The sequence below is a fragment of the Hakea prostrata genome, chromosome 3 (assembly GCF_041222555.1).
Source record: "Hakea prostrata isolate BN-2017 chromosome 3, UWA_Hpros_2, whole genome shotgun sequence".
NCBI classification, from domain to species: domain Eukaryota; kingdom Viridiplantae; phylum Streptophyta; class Magnoliopsida; order Proteales; family Proteaceae; genus Hakea; species Hakea prostrata.
Genome location: NC_142602.1, coordinates 1,851,902 through 1,871,234, shown reverse-complemented (window position 1 = coordinate 1,871,234; position 19,333 = coordinate 1,851,902). Strand labels below are relative to the sequence as shown.

The window sequence follows — 19,333 nt, the reverse complement described above, 5'->3', positions numbered from 1 at the left end:
CATTCGTAATCCAAAAAATATCGAAAAGAATGAAGAGATGGAAACAATGAAGATAAAAGAATATATAAAATAATGAACAAAATATTGTCAATTAAATGAAAAAAGAAGAAGAAAGAAACGGAATTACACATTCCAACTAGTAAGGAGAAACGTGCACTATATGGGGTCTATGACATTCAACTATCTCTATCGAAGATCAGACTTGAGAACAACCTAAACTACTTTATCATAGATCATCATTAATACGAGCAATTCCTAAGTTACTCTATCTCATACCTCATTTTGTTCTTTCGAATTTTACTGTACATCCATCTGAACATTGTTTGCTGATATAGGTTTATAAAACATTTATATTCTTAGGAAAATCAGAGTACAATTTACTCATAAAATAAACACCTAATCAAAACATGAAATAAACATGCAGTGAGACCTACATCAAAACACAAAAAACAAAATACAACTTGAATGTGAGGCAAAACCACGACGACTTTAGACAATGGATATGGCACAAAAACTAACAAAGACCTTCTCAATCCTAGCCTAGAAGTTTCTTTTGACAGTTTCACCCCAACCCCTGAAAAAAAAAAATCCTTTGACAGAGAAAGCAAAAATGAAAAGAATGTCCAAATATAGCAAACACAATGACAAGCAAAAGATAGAAGGCTAGTAGACTGAATATATAAAAAGGATATTATAAATGATATAACCAAAAAAAAACGGGTGTTTACATGGAATCTCTGAGTGAGGTCAAAAATTCCAAACGCAAAACTAAGGATATACAATCACAAAAAATTACTCTAGCAACTGTACACAGCATTAAATTGAGCCCATAATGATTATGTTAGCCTATTTGAAGTTGTATGAACAAGGATCCCCTCTCAGAGATAAGAAAGGGAAGGGACAGCAACCAACCAGAAGTTGTAACTGATTTCCAAGGTACTTTGATGGCTGAAGCTAAACCAAGTTTTGGCCTGCCTTTGACAAAAGCCTCCAATTGAAACTTCAACTATTTAATCAAGCTTCAGACTTCCTACTTGTTCTTGCCCCTGCTTTTTGGGCTGAGCCGGAAAATATTTTAGACCCACGAGATCACCAATTTCACTAATAACCTTAAAAAAAAAAAATAGAATCAGTTAGACCATCACCTCAATGGATGCCATCAAAACATTGTGATGCTTAAATAGCAGGCTGTACATGTCAGTTTCTCAACATCGGAATAGAAGGAAGGTCAACAGAACATAATTTGAAAAGAAAAAGAAAAAAAAGGAATAGAAATGGTATTGTCAAGTGGTCAAGCACTTGTGAGGGAACTGGGTCCTAACAGAATAAGCAGATAAGCAAGCTGGTGTCTGCTTTTGAGTGCTTACAAATTCTCATCATTCATTCATGTGCTGATCTAACAGTTTTAAAGCATACTTGTCAAGGCGACCCAAGGCAGTGGTGAGGTGTCAAAGCCCTAAAGGCGACAAAGCGTCTGGCTAGAATATATTCCGATAGGCTTATCCACTTATGTCATCGATAATCAACAATTAGCCACATGAAGTGCCGAAAAATCAACATATAAGTATATAAAACCACATCAAGTCATCAAAAATTATTATTATGCCTCTTACCAAAAATAAATAAATAAAAAATAATATGCCTCACAAAGTCATAAAAATCAACATACATGGAACTCAGCCTAAAACATTCAGAACATACATTTGGTATATACTGTTCATGGAGTACTGGCCCGGTATACCTAATCTTACATTTGGTTTATATTGTTTGTAAAACAGGACAGGATTATATTGGAGTTTGTTCTAGTCAAACTACATTTGGAGCACTTGAATGTCATCAAAATGGCCCTAAACGAGTTTTTAACATATCAAAACAAATGAATATTTCTCCAGTCTTTTGGCAAGGTTTTATCATATTCAGGTTTATAGTATTTTCACATTTGAGAACATACCCCAACATTACAAAGTTGAAAATTTCATCCACAGTCAATAATCCAATTTTGTTCTTGAACTGTGGGATTTGAGTTCTTATTCATTTAGAGTATTGCTTTTTAACTAGGTTTTACAAATTCAAATAGTGAACATTGCTTTTTCTTATATATAATAGGAAACATGCATTAATTCAGTTTCAGCTTCCCACAAAACTTGTAAACAATTTAAGCTTCAGAGATGGGGTTCTTCTTGCAAAAGCAGCAAAGCACTATTATCTTTTGCCTGCGCTTGTGTAAAGTGGTTTTCTTGTTGTTACTTGCTGTTTACTAGGCATTGATGCCTTCACTGGGCAGTAAGACCTATTGTAGCAAATATATTGTTTGTAAAATAGCATGATATTGTGTAACTAACGGGTCAATCTTAGGGAGATATACCACTTAATTTTAATCCTCTTAATGGTAACATGAGAGTAAGAAGACTTAAACGTTTTAATTAATTACTTGAACTAAATTAACGGTTCTAACACATGCATCTAACGCGATCGAATTGGAAGTAAAAATAAAAACAGACAAAACAATAATAAAAAAAGAAACCTCAAACAAAAAAAAAAAAAAAAAAAGACACGAAGGACCCCAGGAGAAGGGGAAACAGTAAATAAGTACTAAAAAAAATAAATCCTAAATTAAAAATAGAGATGGGTAGATAGAAGTGGGAACAAGGGGGAAGGGGGAGAGAGAAGTTACTTATAAAAGCAAAAGCTATTTACTTTCATCTTTGAATTTTGAATAAAAAAAGACCTTGAATGATTCAAAATCTAATCGACCCTAACAATGAGATTTGGATTATTCCAAATCTGCCGTCACTAGACTCAAAAAAACAAGTCGAATTATATCGATTGAAAATTAAAAGTACACTTTCATGAATTAAAGAAACTAACTTAAAAGAGTTATTGCATTACATAAAAATTTGAAACCTAAACATTCAATATCATGAATTAAAGAAACTAACTTAAAACAATAACCCATTAAGCATTCAAAAAACTAGAAAAGGCCTAAAAAGAATAAACTTAAGTCTAAGAGAAGAAGGATATTTATAGAGGTTGCTAAGGGAATGGAATAGAGAGAGAGAGAGAGAGAGAGAGAGAGAGAGAGAGAGGGAGAAATGGGGAAAAAATAATTAATATGGTATTATAGAAACGTGGAGAAGAAAAAGGGAGGAAAGAGAAGAAGAAAAAAAAATGTTTTTAAGAAAATAATGAATTAGAGTGAGAAAAAAAAAGGGGGTGGGGAGAGAAATAATTAAGAAAAGAAATAAAATTTAATTGAATAAATAATCTATAAATCTATGAAAAAATTGAAAAAATTAGACCATCCAAATCTTTGACCACTTGTGGGTCGTATATAGACACTAATATTTTTCTTTTTCAACAAAAAAAAACAAAATTCTAACTAATCTCAGCCATCAATCAAAATTGGTTTCTTTATTTTTAAAATATACTTGGAGTTGCCTCATAATTGTATCTCGATTCACTCCTAGTCCATCATGTTCCAAATCGAGCATTTTTTGCACTTTGAAATCGAACTAGACCTATTACTTGTAAAATAGCATATATAATACTTGAAAACTTTTTGTACCTCACGGGGAGCTCCTTCTCAGGTTTCTCAAACCCCCCCCCCCCAAAAAAAAATAATCCTAAGAGTTTTGCTTGATCTCAAAAATAAAACCATAAGCTTTGGATTGAAATAACTTAACATCACTAAAGTTTAATTCAAAAAACAAGCTCACCGTTGAGAAATGTAGCAAGAGTAGCAAATTAACCTCACGAATTGCCTAAAAATATCTAATGGAGAACGCGTATCAGGATATCCTATGTAATTGTTTGGAAAAATCCTTTATCCTCTCGTTTCCTCCATCCCATCTCTTGGGACACTGTTTGTCGTCCCAAGTCCGAGGGTGGTCTGGGGATCCGTCGAATTCTTGATGTCAATCTGGCCTGTCTTCTGAAGCTCATTTGGAAGATAGTTTCGAAGAATGACTCGATTTGGGTTTCATGGGTCTACTCCTACCTTCTCAAGCAGGACTCTTTTTGGACGGTTTCTTGCCCCCCTAACCCGTCCTGGATTTGGAGGAAAATCCTTCTCCTCCGCCCCCGCATTCTCTCTGCTATTTCTATCTAGATCTCTCGTGGATCTTCCACCCTCTTTTGGCTAGACCCCTGGCATCCGATGGGCATTCTCTATACCCTCCTGGGTCCCCGTGCTGCCTACGAGACCCGTATCCCCAAGACTTGCACCCTGGATAGTTTCATCTCCAACGGTTCGTGGATCCCGCTCCCTCATCCCAGCCTCTCTTTAGTTTGGAGTGCCCTTTCATCTATCTCCAGCCACCCCTCGGACCTCACTATTTGGTCCCCTTCTCCCACCAAATCATTCACCACGGCCTCCACTTGGAACCTCCTTCAATCCCATCACACCCCTATTCCCTGGTCCTGGTTGGTTTGGTTCAGAGGTCACATTCCCCGCCATGCTCTCATCCTTTGGAGGGCTCTCAATCTTGCCCTCCCTACCCAATCTTTTCTCATTAGCTACCATATTCCCGCTAACCCTTCATGTTCCCTTTGTTGGATTGCCTCTGGTGACATTGAGCACATTTTCTTCTCCCGCCCCCTTTCCTGTTCCATTTGGAACAGAGCCCTCTCTTCCATTTGGCCTCGCGCTCGTCGATCTCTTGGGTTTGATAGGGATTGGTCATGGATTTTGAGGCACTTTGCCGGACACTCTAATTGCGATCGCCTCGGTAGGCTAGTCTTCGGTGCCACCATCCACCATCTTTGGTGGGAGCGTAACATTAGAAGATGGACCTCCAAATCTCGTTCTCTTGAGCTGATTTGGAACGTCATTTGCTTTGATGTATCTTCCAGATTGTTGTCTATCCCCCATCCCCCTGTGGCGGACTCCCCCAGAAATAGGTTAATTGTACCTCCCCTTCTTGAGTGCTTTGTGCTACTTGGTCTGTGGCTTTGTATTGCTTGTTGTCTTTAATATAATTATTTATTCATCCAAAAAAAAACAATATTCCCTAAGGACATTCACTTTCACCATGCATAGCAGACCAAGTACATGGATTATCACACTACTGAAGTAGCAGACAGCATCTCCTAGTTGCAACATGTTCAAGTGAGAAGGAAAACCTTGGGAATAACTAGGTCCGATGACATAGTTGCTAAAAAATAAAGGACGTTTTCGATCTTCAGGTGTTTAGAAACTGGAAAAAGAAAGAGAAAGAAAAATATAGAACTTTTCTCATGTTGTGATCATTTGCTTAAATTGAGAGAAAATATGCATAAAACACAATATTAGGTCTTGTTAACTCATACTGTGAGGGAGAGACATGGGCTAATAGTCTCTTTACACCTCTCTTCTAATTTCATTTCAGCCAATGCACCGGAAAAGGGGGAGAGGGGGGGAGGGGGGAAGCAAAGGAAGATCATATTAGAAAATTAGATGAGGAAAAATAAACAAGTGATCCAAGGCTTGAAATTACTTTTAACTTCTCAATTATCAACATCCCCTGCATGAGAAGCGGGAGGGACCAAAGCAACTAAGATCAGAAGGGGTAGAGAGATCATCAACCCAAAACCAATACTTGCTATTATGATTAGTATCATGGTCCATTAATGGGCTAAGATCTCCACTGTGAGAAGAAGAGAAACAGAATAAGAATTGCAAGGTTTATCACAAGAATATGCAGAAATCTAGCTTTCAAGCAGGAAAAAAGGAAGGCAGGAAAAAATTGATTTTAGGGACAAGGAATTTCTTGCAAAGTAACGAGGCATGAAAGAAATTCCTTTCCGAGGTTTAATTTATGATTCATCCAGCTAAACACACCGGTAGAAGATAAATAGCGGAAAAAAAGAATAGAACTATATTTCAGGACATAAGACTTACATCAAGAGCTTTGATCAAGTCTTCCTTGGCATGAGAAGCAGATATGCAGATACGCGCCCTGGACAACAGTTTATCGGTTGCTGGGAATCCAACCACCACAACAGCCACCTTCAACATCACACTTTATTGTTAAGAAGCCACAGAAACTGTAATCAATATTAATTGTGAAAAGCAAGTGTCTACAGAATAAAGGAGAAGAATAACATCCAAACATGATGAGACAAATTATGGTCAGTGATTAACAGATAAATACTAAATAAAGCTCATTAATTGGGATATTCCTCCAGGAGATACTAAATTTGAATATTTAGCTTTTTTAATCAAATTGAGGACAGTAAGCACAAGGTTGCATCTGTAGGATTGAATTTTTATGTGCTAAAGTACCACTACATGCAAATAACTCATTGAAAACAAGCAGGTGATGGATTGCCTCACATTTTGCTTGAGGCACTCCCGAGAAAAGGCTGGAATTTTGCCTGGATTGAAAATCATTATTGGCATTACAGGAGAGTCATAATCTCCTAAAACATGAAAGCCCATCCTCTGGAGTTCTGACCGGAAAAAATTGCTGTTCTCACGTATCCTTGCAAGTTTCTGAGCCCCTGTGAGGTTGCATACACAGCAAGATAAACGAAAATTCACCACAGTCAGTACACAGTTAATTACATAAAGAGGATTCAAGGCCCACAAAAATCAACACAAATTCAAAAATGTGAATTTTCAAGGGAGGAATGCCACTTGGACCTCTACTAGAACCATCCTCTCCAAGAATAACCTTTATGGCGGAAATAACTTGCTGGGCAGCTGGAGGTGAGATCGATGTGGCATAAAGATGGGCAGGGCAAGTGTACTTCAGATATTGGATAAGCTCCTAAAAATGAAACGAAGTAGCCCGACTAAGAATGCATGACTGAAATTTAACCAGACGTATTCAACAAAATATTAACAATGAATAAACTAAAGCAATGGTAGTAACAATGTCAGTTTGTTACTGTAGGTATGACAACTTCTTAGACATGAAAGAAAGAAAACCTTAGATCCTGCAATATAACCACCACATGATCCAAATGATTTTGTAAAAGTTCCCATCATGATATCCACATCTGCAGTATCCACTCCTAAGACCTCACAAACACCTCGTCCTGTTTTCCCAACTGCCCCAATGCTATGGGCCTCATCCAAGTAGGTGAAGGCCTGTACAAAAATAAAAGGAGAAATAAGATTTACAAACAAATAGAGAGCAAGTGAAGATATAGAAGGAATACATTCATGACTTCCTTTATTACTGTAAAGAATCACCAAGCCTACAAAGAAGAATAGTCCTGCAAACAAATGTACAAATTTCACAACAGGTATAAATATGATAGCATACCAATAGCTCTAGATGCTTGCTGATCTTATGCACTAGCAACCTGGTAACTCTCACATGCCAGGTTAGCAAAACAAATAAACCAACAGATTTTAAAATTGATAATCAGTAAATATCCTTCCCCCAACCACCCCCCCCCCAAAAAAAAAAAAAAAAAAGAAAAAAAGAATACCAGGCACAACCAATGGCTCAAAACTAGTGAGATTTCGCCAAAATTTCGACCTTGGCGAGACAAAAGATGGTTTAAAACAAGATTCAGTCAGTTGACTAAAACTCGACGAAATCCTGCTGACATCTAGAAAAGGGTTGTATGATATAAATTGTAATTTGTAAGTATTAAATTATAATTGAGATTTGACTACTTCTCAGAATTTGTTCTTGCATTTTAATGAAAGTCTCAATGTTTTCTTGTATATCCATGTTTAAATTTGTGAATACAGATCCAGTTTCGTCCACATAAATCGCAGATATGAGTCAAGATGACCAGGTTGTCTTAAGTTTTAATAAAAAATAACATTGTCATTGTATTTATTGGCCTCAAATTAGACTGTATACAAAAAATAGACCAAAAACTACCTAAAACCCACTGAAACACTCAACCAGAACATGGTCACATCATTGTACCAAGTTTTGCCAAGATTTCTGCAAAATCTCAGTAACTCAGTTGTCTCACGTCTCAATGTTGTTGAGACACTGAGAAGAGACGAGATTTTGAACATTGGACACAACAATAAAGCCAGTAAACTGATCAGAACGGAGCAGTATCACTGGCTCTGAATTTGAATCTCCTTGCTTAGAACAGGAAGTTGACACCAGGTCACCCACCATCTGATCAGAACAGTTCCTAGTCATGCTTGATTTCTGGAGTCTCACTAATGGCTTTTTCAAGAGCCAACAGGTGACCGCAACTAAGAAGGAAAGCTTTTGAACCGGAAAAAAAGAGAGAACAGTAAGAAGGGAAGTAATGGGGGACAGAATATAGAAGAAAGAAGGATATAAAGAAGATGGGGGAAGAAGGGAAATCTTAGAAGAATTAGTCTTGAAGAAGAGGAAGAGAGAGAAGAACACTCATAAGAAAAAAAGAAGAAGAAGAAGAAGAAGAAGAAAAGAGGAGAGAAGGGGGGGGCTGCAAACGCACAAAGCTCAAGCTTCAATTCATATTTTTCTATTCCATACTCAATAAGCTGATTACAAGTGTTTAAATAACAAAACAAACATACTTGATACGAAAACAGACTCTAATAGGACTCTTGGTAATTTAAAACTAACAAAAGACTGATCCTACAAGGACTCTTAGGAATTTAAAACTAACTAAAACTTATCCTAGATATCCTACCCAAATAAAAAAACTTTGATTACATGATTATCCCAATAATAAATAATAAAATTCTAAATTATCTCTAGAACTCCCACGAAAACAGATCCTATTTTATCTCCTTGCAAGCTGGAGTTTGGGCCCACCAAATTTGAATCTATTTCCATGCAAGCTAGACTTGGGGCCCACCAAATATGAAAAATATCATCTAGGTTACTGTTCACGCTATTGTAGCGTGAACGGTAATTTCTGGTTGTGCTGCATCAGGAAGCCAACACCATCTTGGTACAGCTGTGATGCTGGATATGAAACAGTGACCTGGATGTGGAACTTAACAAAGATACAGTTCTCAGAATGAGATGACTTATAGTTACAACTGAAATGTAACAAAATATAAACTACATTTCCCTTCATTCATCAGTTTCCAAGAACTGGTCATACGACCAAGAAAAATGCTTCCAAGAAGAGAATTTTTCTGATACGATAAAACAATATAAGAAACTATATCCATACAGTATCAAATTGCCCCAAAAAGGACTCACTCAACGTAAGTAAAGTAGTCATCAGTGGGAACACGCTAAATCTCTATCTACATTATTTAAGCTTTACAAGAATAATCCACTCTAGAAATTTATTACATTTTAATCTTACAACATCACAAGCAGCCAATACCTATATTTTACTTTCAGTCTATTTTGTCATTTAGATTAGGAGATCCACATAGCAGTTTACCAGATTCAAGTTTGCAAATTATTTACAGACCATATCACATCATCTAATGCAGGTATTCTAACCAAGATTAACCTGAAACAAAAGAAAACAAATAGTTATTACTACAGGAGCTTCACCAGGAAGTTTCAATTGGATAGTTTTGGATAGATTTCATTTTATGAAGTGTTAACTATATTTTTAAGTTTTTAATATTACTTTCCAAAATAATTCATATGCTTATATACCTGTTCAACATACTGATCCACAAAATACTATGGAACTTCACATAAATTACCACCAAGATACAAAAGTTGGCGACCCTAACGAAAAAAGAGAAGTTTCCATCTCATATATGCACAACCTTATATTTCTTGCATACTGCTATTATCTCAGGGAGTTTACAAAGCTCCCCCTCCATGCTGTAGATCCCCTCAACAACAACGATGATCTTTTTCCAACCCGCAGCAATGTTTTCTCTCAAGATTTCCTCCAAGTGTGAAGGTGCTAAAAACAAGATAAGAAGAAAACATGTGGGTGAATAACTTTGAAATAAAATTTTGAAGGCTAAATTTTTTTTAAGTCAAGGTGTAACCACTTTGAATTTACAGATATGGAGGCAAAATTTTGTTAAGTCTTAAGCCTGAAGCGGTACTTACAATTATGATTAAAGTTCTTAACTGTCGCTCCTGATCCCCGAGCACCATTGGAAATTGACGTGTGGTTCAAGTCGTCACTAATTATCAAACCCCCCTGCAGATGGCCATCATAATTATTAATATAAGATATATCACTATGTCAAAGTGAAAACAGGATGCCCATGCGATGAATCAAACTGAATTGCAGCGTAACATGATTAAAATAACCATACAGACCTCCCCAATCAGGACTGGAAGGATAGCTGAGTTTGTGACATAGCCCATCCCAAACACTATAGCAGCTGGCTTTCCAACAAACTTTGCAACACTCTCCTCCAGCTCAGTATGCAATCTGGTAGTGCCTGATGGGGAAGTGCATTAGCTGAAATCTGAGCCACATAAAATAATTACAGTTTGCAATCTGACAAGCATACCCCCATCTGCACGACTACTACAGGTACTTGCTGAAAATTTCTTCAAAGAGTCAATTACATGGGGAGTGCAATATTCATCTAATGCCGCAAACCCAAGGTAATTGTAAGAACCCAGGTTGAGGCATCTTTTTGTTTTAGAGGTTCGTCTGCATCAGAGAAACAACCATAGTTGGATCATATTCTCATAATTTTTTTGTATGCACTACAAAAAAATTTATGTAGACAGTCAAGTAAATGAATTTAATTTATGGAATCAGTAAATTATTTAGACGGTTAATAAGAATCTGTCAACTGATCATTGTGATTTGTAGTGGTCAATTACCAAAAGTTGCTAAAAGTACATTTCAATGATACAAACATAAATTGAGAAACTGTATGATAGATGAAGACAGTCAAATAAATGAATTTAATTTCTAGAATCAGTGAACTAGTAAGACAGTTAATAAGCAGCTGTCAACGGCTTCTTTTGCTCTGTAGTTGTCAACCACCAAAAGTTGCTTCAAGCATAGTTCGATGATACAAACATAAATTGAGATACTGCAGGATGGATCCTAAAATGGACAAGGAACTCCTAAAAGCCAAAGATATAAACATCTGACAAAAAAAATGGTGACTCTACTCACTTTAGGGTCTTGTTATTGTCAGTAGAATAACGCTCAACCACATCAAACCAAGCATCAGGAGCACTTGCAATTGGTCGTCCAAAACAGTCCTGCAAAAAAAAAAGATTGCATGAGATAAGTACATTTAGGAGTTCCATTCTTACATGTAACACATCGAGAATCAACATTAGGGTTATAGTTTGTGAAGTATGGATTTAGTTTATTTTATGTTATCCTGTAGTAATCCAGAGCAGGAATAAAGCCCTCTACTCTAAAGGAGGACATGATCCTGCCCCCATAGACAGATCGGAATGCAGAATAAACATACAGTAAAGCCCAAAAGGTATGGCTCGGTTCAGCCTATGGAGGTGAATGTGACTGATGACGAACACAGTAAGACATTAAAGTATCTTACAGAATAAGCAACCAATAATTGTCACATTTACTGGTAAGTATCCGGAAGAAAATAAGAGAATCAAATACAGAGAGGGATGCACATCTTAGTAAATTTGACATATTATACTTACTCATTCTTCCCTTACAGGTTGTAGTGATTAGCATCCTTATGACTTTATTACTAGAATCTAGAACTATATTATAATGAAACTAGGCACAATATATATATATATATATATATATATATATATATATATATATACGCTTCATGCTCTAAAAATGAAGAAAGACTTGTCTAACATCGCCGGTTGGGTTGGTCCGACCAAGAAAGGCATGGGAGTTGTTGGGCACCGCTTGAGCTAAGTCAAGCTATCTTGTCTCCGATGGTCCCATCTTTCCTATCAGGTAGCAATCCCACCTGCCATTAAGCCTGACCTGACCGCGCTGTTCCCATTTCCTCGCTGACCCATCATGCAAAGGTACGCCGTTAGAGCGAGTGCTCCGGAAGTCATCTGAGGGACCGGCGTTCTAAGCGAGGAAGTCCTTTCGCGGCTATATTTTCCCATTCTTACCAAAAATTCAATTTCGAATTGGATGAGTCGAAATGACGCGACGAAGCATTCCTTTTGGACCATCTTCCTTCTCGACTGTGAGCGATCACGAAAAAATTGTTACTTACGCATCTTCGGGTTGGTTCAGCTACATTTGCATGTGCCTCCCTAGGCTTATTTAGCTATCTCGATAAAAAAAAATGTGATAATTCAGACGAAAGAAAGGTCGATCTTTCTTGTATACCCGCCCGTGAACCCCGCTTGCGGTGCCCTACCTTGCTCCAGCAAACAAGTTTGCAGCCCAGTCAAGAATTGGGGCCTCACAATCACTAGCCAATATGCTTTTCTCTCATGCCTTTCTTCGTTACTTCGGTATATATATATATATATATATATATATATATAATATATATATATATATATATATATATATATATATATATATATATATATATTTTTTTTTTTTTTTTTTGGGAGGATGGGGGTGCATAAATCTTGAATCTAAGCTTAGCGCTTGAATTGAAGATAATTTAGGCCAACATATATCCAAGATAAATTTTGATAAAGATAATTTGAGAAGAATCAATTATTTGATTATAAAAAGTGGGGGAAAAGGGAATGTATTTTAAAATCCAAAGTAACTTCTGTTGTGAACCCAATTTTTGGGAACCTAGAGCAGAGGAATTTCAGACGGGTTGGGAGTAGAATTCAGAAGATTTGGGAGTTGGGCAGAAGAAGAAACGCAGAGAGAATAGAGAGACTTAGGAGTTTGGGGATAAAATTCTTCATTGCCTTCTCATTGCCATAGCCTAATACATTTATATGCTAGGACTCCTGTTGTAATGACCATGCTAACCTTTGTTATCCCCTACAATCAACCCAAGCATTCCCTTACAATTAACCATACGAAGGACATTCCTAAGGACACAATTACCCATACCCAGATACCATGTCCAATCCATATGCCAAACTTCACACCCCGGTCCTAATCCAAACTTGAACTGGACATGAATGGCCCAAATCAAGTACGAATGAACTACCAAAGCCTGGCCTAGAACCAATAAAAATTGATGTTACTTCCTTGTCTAAAGTTAATGATCATAGATATAACCAATAAATATCCACTAATTAGTAAGAGATGTAAGGTTGGCAGTGCACTGTAGCACAATGTTTATGCTAGGTATAGATATGTCAGCTAAAGTGCCAGAAAGCAAACTCAATATCTGGTGTAAACTCCTCAAAATAAGGATCCACGGGGAGAAAGGCTAAGGTTTAGAATTAAAATTAACAAAAGAGAAGTGCAAAATCTAAGGAGAAAATGAGAAGGGAAAAGGAAAAAGAAGTGATTAGCTATCAAATGTTTAAAACAAATCTGACTTGGAAGTTGAAAGCTATCTTGCTTCCACATCAGAATTTGTTGTTCAAAGCAATAAGATAAATCTTTCAATCATCGTCTCAAAACTTGAAGAGCATCTACCATATGAAGACTGGATTCTTAACTAAACCATGACTCCATAATTTGGTTGCATTTCAGTTATAGCAATACAAAAACCTAACTAGTATTTTCATGACAACTTTCCAAATTAAGTCAAAATTATAACAAATCGACTCATCAGAAAAAGGAAAGAAAAAAAAAAACCCTGAAATTAAACCTAAAAAAAGCTTCTCAAAATATGACTGAATATGGAAAACACCATCATTTGAGAAGTCGAGAAAGGAACCTGCACAGCTGAACCTGAGAATAGCAAAATTATAGTTGTCTTATCCCTTCCATCGAAAGAAAAACAAAACAAAAATACAACTATATGATGTCTTAGTTTAGCCACACTATAAGGGCCTCAGTAAGGAGTACCATGTGACCCACACAACCTGTGACAGGGTTTGCTTTTTATCAGTATCATTCTTTGTTTGGACAAAATTCCATTTTATTCTTTAATTTCTCTTTCTTTTCCTCTCAGGAAGAAACCAAAAGTTCAGTTTCGGTGTCGCACAATGTTATAGTAAAGGGTGGACTGCTTAGCCCATAAAGGGAAAGGAATAACCAGATTTTGTCTTTCTTTTTTTTTTGGATGAATGAATAATAAGAATAAAGCAATGAAGAAAATACAAAGGAGGAGAAGAAGGGGGGGGGGGGGCAGCACAAGGCTTTAAAAGGGGGGATGCAGAGGAGAGCTGAGACCCCAGGAGCTAACAATTAACCTAGTTGTCAGTAACCGGGAATGGGGGAAAGAGAGCAATCTAGAAGTAACATTAAAATAGATGGTTTTCCAAATCAAGTCTAAGGATTGAGATTTGGAACTCTATCTTCTGAGATTGCGCTCCCACTAGATGTGGAGGATGGTGACACAAAAGTCTAGCTTGCTTAATTGATCGCAAATTGAATGGCTAGCAAAGTTCCTCAAAATCCAAGTCCAATCACGAACAAACCCATAGGAGCGCTTCAATTGGAGCCAAATGGAAGCCAGGGCTCTACCCTAGAGTGGGGGAGAGGGCAAGAAGAAAAAAAGATGGTCAATGTCCTTTGGACCATTCTAGCAAAGGGTAAAGTTTAGGTTGGCGGGAAAGTGGCAGCTAATGAGAAAGGATTGGGTTGGGAGGGTGAGGTTAAGGGCTCTCCAAAGGGTGAGGGCGTGGCGGGGGATATGACCTTTGAACCAAACCAAGGGGACCTAAAGGACAGGGGGTAGGGGAGCAGAGGAGGTACCAGGCGGAGGAAGTGGTAAACGATTTACTGGGAGAGGGGAGCCAAATGGTGGAATCTCAGGAGGAGTTGAGGATGGGGGAAGGGTATTCCAAACATGAGTGAGGCTGGGGTGGGGGAGAGGGGACCAAGATCTATTGGAGATGAATGAGGAAAGGGTGGCAGTCTTGGGAATGCGGAAATCATAGACAATGCGAGGACCAATAAGGGAGTAGAGGATGCCCATCAGATGCCAGGGGTAAAGCCAGAAGAGAGTAGAGGCTCCACAAGAGATTTGGACAGAGATAGCAAAGAGAGCTCGAGGGCGAAGGAGCAAGAGCTTTCTCCAGATCCAAGAGGGATTAGAGGGGCATGACACCATTCCAAAGGAATCCTATTTGAGGACAAAGGAGTAAACCGGATTTTGTCTTAATGGTTAACAAGATTGAGAATCATACTGCTATACAAATTGCAAACCCTAACCTTCTTGGCTGATTGGAATTCTTCAGGTTTAGAGAATGCCTCTCTTAGTCATAAGCTACACTTGGTTGAAGGACCTTGGTGGCATTTTGGTTGCCCGAAAAAAATGCAGATTCTTGGATTATGACTTCACCTCCAACAGATTGGGTAATCCAAGAGATACCATCTCAACCCCAACCCTATGCCCTATTAGACACACACTTATTCATCATTTTGGTTTATTTTATAAAACAATTTCCTTTTCCCCCAACTTTTTCTCCTTACCCCCCCCCGGCACACACACACACACACACACACACACACACCAGAAGAAAGAGGAAAACACATGTATTCCACTATCCATTTTTAAGTGAGTGTGGTGGACAGCTATAACCACCCCACAAGAATGACAGTTACTTTTTTCAAAAGGGCTATCGGCCACGACAGTCTCTTTGAGGGGAGATGAATGATGGAAAAGAGAAGCGGAGAAACAGTCTTCTTCTCCAACCCCATCCGACCTCATTCTATTGGGTTTCTCTCTCTTTAATTCTTTTCCTCCCTCAGATGTCTTCATGTTCCTATTTTGCATGGTTGAAGCTTCCCTACCCATCCTCTTGCGAGATCTCTCTCCCTCTCTCTCTGAGTTGTCTTTGCCTAGCTTCTCTTATCTTGTTCTGGGAACCACAAGCCAAAAATCCATAATATTCATATACAACTCCAACCTTCTTTACCTTAACATCTATTGAAGCCCCTTTATCCCAAGGGTTGCAACAGCCAACTATCCCATCCTTACCAAGGTTCGAATGTCAAACATCACCGGAGACACTGCAACAGTAATGGAGTATGACTTTGACATTCTACTCAACATTATGGAGAGGAGGCTGCGCAGTTTCAAGATTTCATTAACAACTTATGAATTACTGGAACTTTTCAATGGCACGAGTGGAGATCCTCTGGACTGGTTTCCTGGGTCAACACAGACTCAAGGATTAAGTTTCCTTTTTGTTTTCTTTTGGTGGTGGTGGTCGTAGTTGTTGTTGTTGCTGCTGCTAATCAAGGGAGAGTTGATTCAGGGCATTTGACAGCCGCTTTTACTAGCCCTACTGCCAGCCTAATTAGATACCCTAGTAGATACCTTCTAAGGTGCCTCTGCGCCCTCCCAGCCCTTCACCTTCCCCCCCCCCCCCTTCTTTGGATGTATGTCAATTTTCAACTTTGGCAGTAGTAGCCCCACACAAGTATGTAGACATTTATTTTCTAAGAATGACTACCACAAACTCTTTGAGGGGAGGTGAAAGATGGAATAGAGAAAAAGAAAAGAAAAGCAATCCTGAATCATATTCTTGAACGCCAACTTCTATCTTCTTATTCTTCTCCCCTTTCCTTGTTCACTTTTCCTCATCCCCATCGCTGATTCTATGAGATTTCTACAGAGTATACCTTGTTTTGCAGCAGACCGGAAGATTATCTAATATTCCAGATCTAACTATTGGATCCAGTACTTGTCTTTCTAAACGAAAGGACCAAATAGAATGAAGTTCAGCCAAAATGAGAGGCTGACCTCACTTCTGAGTCCTTGCTTGACCGCACTTGAATGTCTACTCTTGTTGGACTATCAATTTCAAATTTGAATATGATTGTGTTTAATCCAATCCTTAGATCTCTGCTGTATTCTGGGAATCATCTACCCTAGAGCCTTGGTCAATGTTTGGCCTTCATCTGAAAATGTTGACTTTTAGTGACCTTTCAAATTTGGGTGTACTTGATAGAGAGGGTGTCTGGCCTGAAATTAGGATTAATATGCACGCTGTCACACCTTTGAGGTTTTTTTGGGTCCAAATAATAAAAGTAGCCAGAGTGACCACCAAAGACAAGTCCTCAACATTTTACACTACAGCGTCTATAAGTTGAAGTTCGGATATAACAAATCCAACCTCAAAGTTAAAAAATAAAAATAAAAAAAAAAAAAAAAAAAAAGGTAAGTTAATGATCAGCAATGTCAACCAAAAAAAAAATTAAGATCAAGAATTTTGTAAACAATATTGATAATCAAGTAAACAGACGGATCAACGTAATTAATTCGTTACCTGAATACGGAGATACATACGTCGGGCATAAAAATCTAAGTCTATCGACGCGTATTCCTGCTCAAACGAAAGCCATTAATTATATGAAAAGAGATCTAACAACGATAACAATGAAGAACGAATACAAGTTTGTGGACGGAACCAAAACACAGGACGACGATCGTCTACCTGAATATTGTCGGATCTCCACCATTCGAAAAAATTTCTGAATAAATCTCTGATCTGGCCGAAAACGGAGAGCAATCCGAAGCTGAAATTAGTTGTAAGTTTAGATAAAAATGGAGCAGTGACCATCTCGAACTGCGACTGTAACCTAGAGAAATCGTTAGATTCAAGTCCCAATCATTCAGTAAATGAAGAAACTGAAATTAAAGTTGAGATGATTTAAACAAAGAAAGAAAAGAGGATATCTTAAACCTGGAAGTCTTAAGTGGTAAACAAATCACAAAACTTGCAGAAACCGAATTGACTAATCCGAAACTCGTAGCTTCTTCAAGCGGCGAACTTCGGCAGTTGGAAAACCTTAACGGATGCTATGATTTCGGAGTTCAATCTGATATCTATAACATTGCCAATGGACATGGCAAGAAATATGGAATGTGAGAGTAAACGAAGTGGCTACTTTGCGCGGGGTTTCTACTTTGAAAACTTACCAAAAAAAAAATTAATAGCAGAAATTTCGAAATCTCAATAGTAAACAGTGGAGACAAACTAGTCAGTAAAAGTGAGATCAAGACTTTCTCATCCCTTCCAATTCTAATTCTCTCCGAACCTGTGAAATATCTTTTTTTTTTTTGGGTAAATCTCACCAGTGAAATATCACTAAATAAAAAGTATAAATATCCTGATTAAAATCTAATTCTTTAATCCCTATTTATTCTCTCTCCCTTTCTTTCTTATCTTTTATTTCTATTTATTTTCAAATTTTATTAATTATTCAAAATATCATTCCTAATTAGAGACTACTCCTCTAGATTCACATCCTCTGTAATTCCTTTCCCTACAATTCCCTCCTAGAATTATACCATATGGCATTTAAGTAATCTAACGGATACCTAATTTAAACTAAATTTAATTTTATTTAAACCCACTCATAAATTTGAATTTTATTTAAAATTTAGTTTAAATTGGGTAACCGTTAGATTACTTAAATGCCACATGGCATAATTCTATGAGGGAATTACAGGAAATTATAAGAGAAGAAATTACAGAGGATGTGAATCCCTAACTTCCTCAATCCCTATCTATTCTCTCCTCTCTTCTTCCTATTTACTCTCTTTCTTTCCTGCCAATAATGGGTTAGTAAAGCAGTTAAAGACTCTACCTCCCATATCTATTCTCTCCTCTCTTCTTCCTATTTACCCTCTTTCTTTCCTGCCAATGATGGGTTAGTAAAGCGGTTAAAGACTCTACCTCCCACGGGGAGGTCTTGGGTTCGCACCCATTCGGCGGCATTAATTTGAGGATGTAATCATGGTGCGCTCAAACCTGGCCGGATGAACCTCATAAAAAAATGTAAAAAAAGAAGAAGTTAAATTTGGCCAAAAAAAAAACTCTCTTTCTTTCCTATAAAGGCAAGTTAAGTTAAATTTAAAAAAAAAAAAAAAATCTCCACAATCAGGACTTTTTCTCAATTTATTCATCTTTTTCTTCTTTTCTTTTTATTTAATTTTACATTCTTTATTTTTATTTTTATTTTTGCAATTTTTGTTATTCAATTTTATATTATGAGTAAAATGTTTATAGTTAATAACATAACTAACTGTCATTGGTTTGTATCTCCTACCAAACAAAATTTAGGTTTGCATATAATTTTTTAGGGTTAAAGTCATATATCATTAATTTATTTTTTTAGTATTCAAGTTTATTTTACTCATATTTCGTTGGGAGAAAATTATCTTTATCACTTTTCAAGTCGAGAATATCTCCAATCGGTAGGATTTATTAGTTACTAAGAAGCATACCTCCTAAAATCCTAAAAGCTAGCTATGGTTGTTTGTTCGCAAAGGGTCAATGTAGTTGTTAATATTAGTTGGTAGGTCCCACCGTAATTTGCGCCATCATAGGTGGCGGCAAGATGGTTATGTAGTCTAAAGAGGACTCTAATATTCTCTCCCTATGATTAGTCTAAGGAAAACCCTAATTAAGGAATTAGGATTGAAGGAAATCATTATAAATAGAGGAATGGAAAACCAAAGAAAAACACATGATTAAGA

General features: G+C 37.2%; 1 protein-coding gene across 2 annotated transcripts; it reads right to left on the bottom strand.

Annotated features, from left to right (window-relative positions):
- Positions 1-684: 684 nt before the first annotated feature.
- Positions 685-17,822, bottom strand: LOC149019894 (long chain base biosynthesis protein 2a-like). Of its 2 annotated transcripts, none has more exons than XM_089147898.1 (13): positions 17,535-17,822; positions 17,286-17,430; positions 17,118-17,174; positions 10,966-11,054; positions 10,343-10,488; positions 10,146-10,270; positions 9,930-10,023; positions 9,635-9,777; positions 6,911-7,072; positions 6,623-6,749; positions 6,314-6,480; positions 5,879-5,986; positions 685-1,109 (listed from the first exon to the last, which is right to left on the bottom strand). In XM_089147898.1, exons 2-13 carry the CDS (start codon positions 17,409-17,411, stop codon positions 1,011-1,013), a joined length of 1,443 nt encoding a protein of 480 aa, XP_089004024.1. In that variant the 5' UTR covers positions 17,412-17,430; positions 17,535-17,822; the 3' UTR covers positions 685-1,010. The 2 variants fall into 2 exon arrangements, with proteins under 2 accessions (XP_089004024.1, XP_089004025.1); XM_089147899.1 differs by having other exon boundaries at positions 17,286-17,423.
- Positions 17,823-19,333: the final 1,511 nt, after the last annotated feature.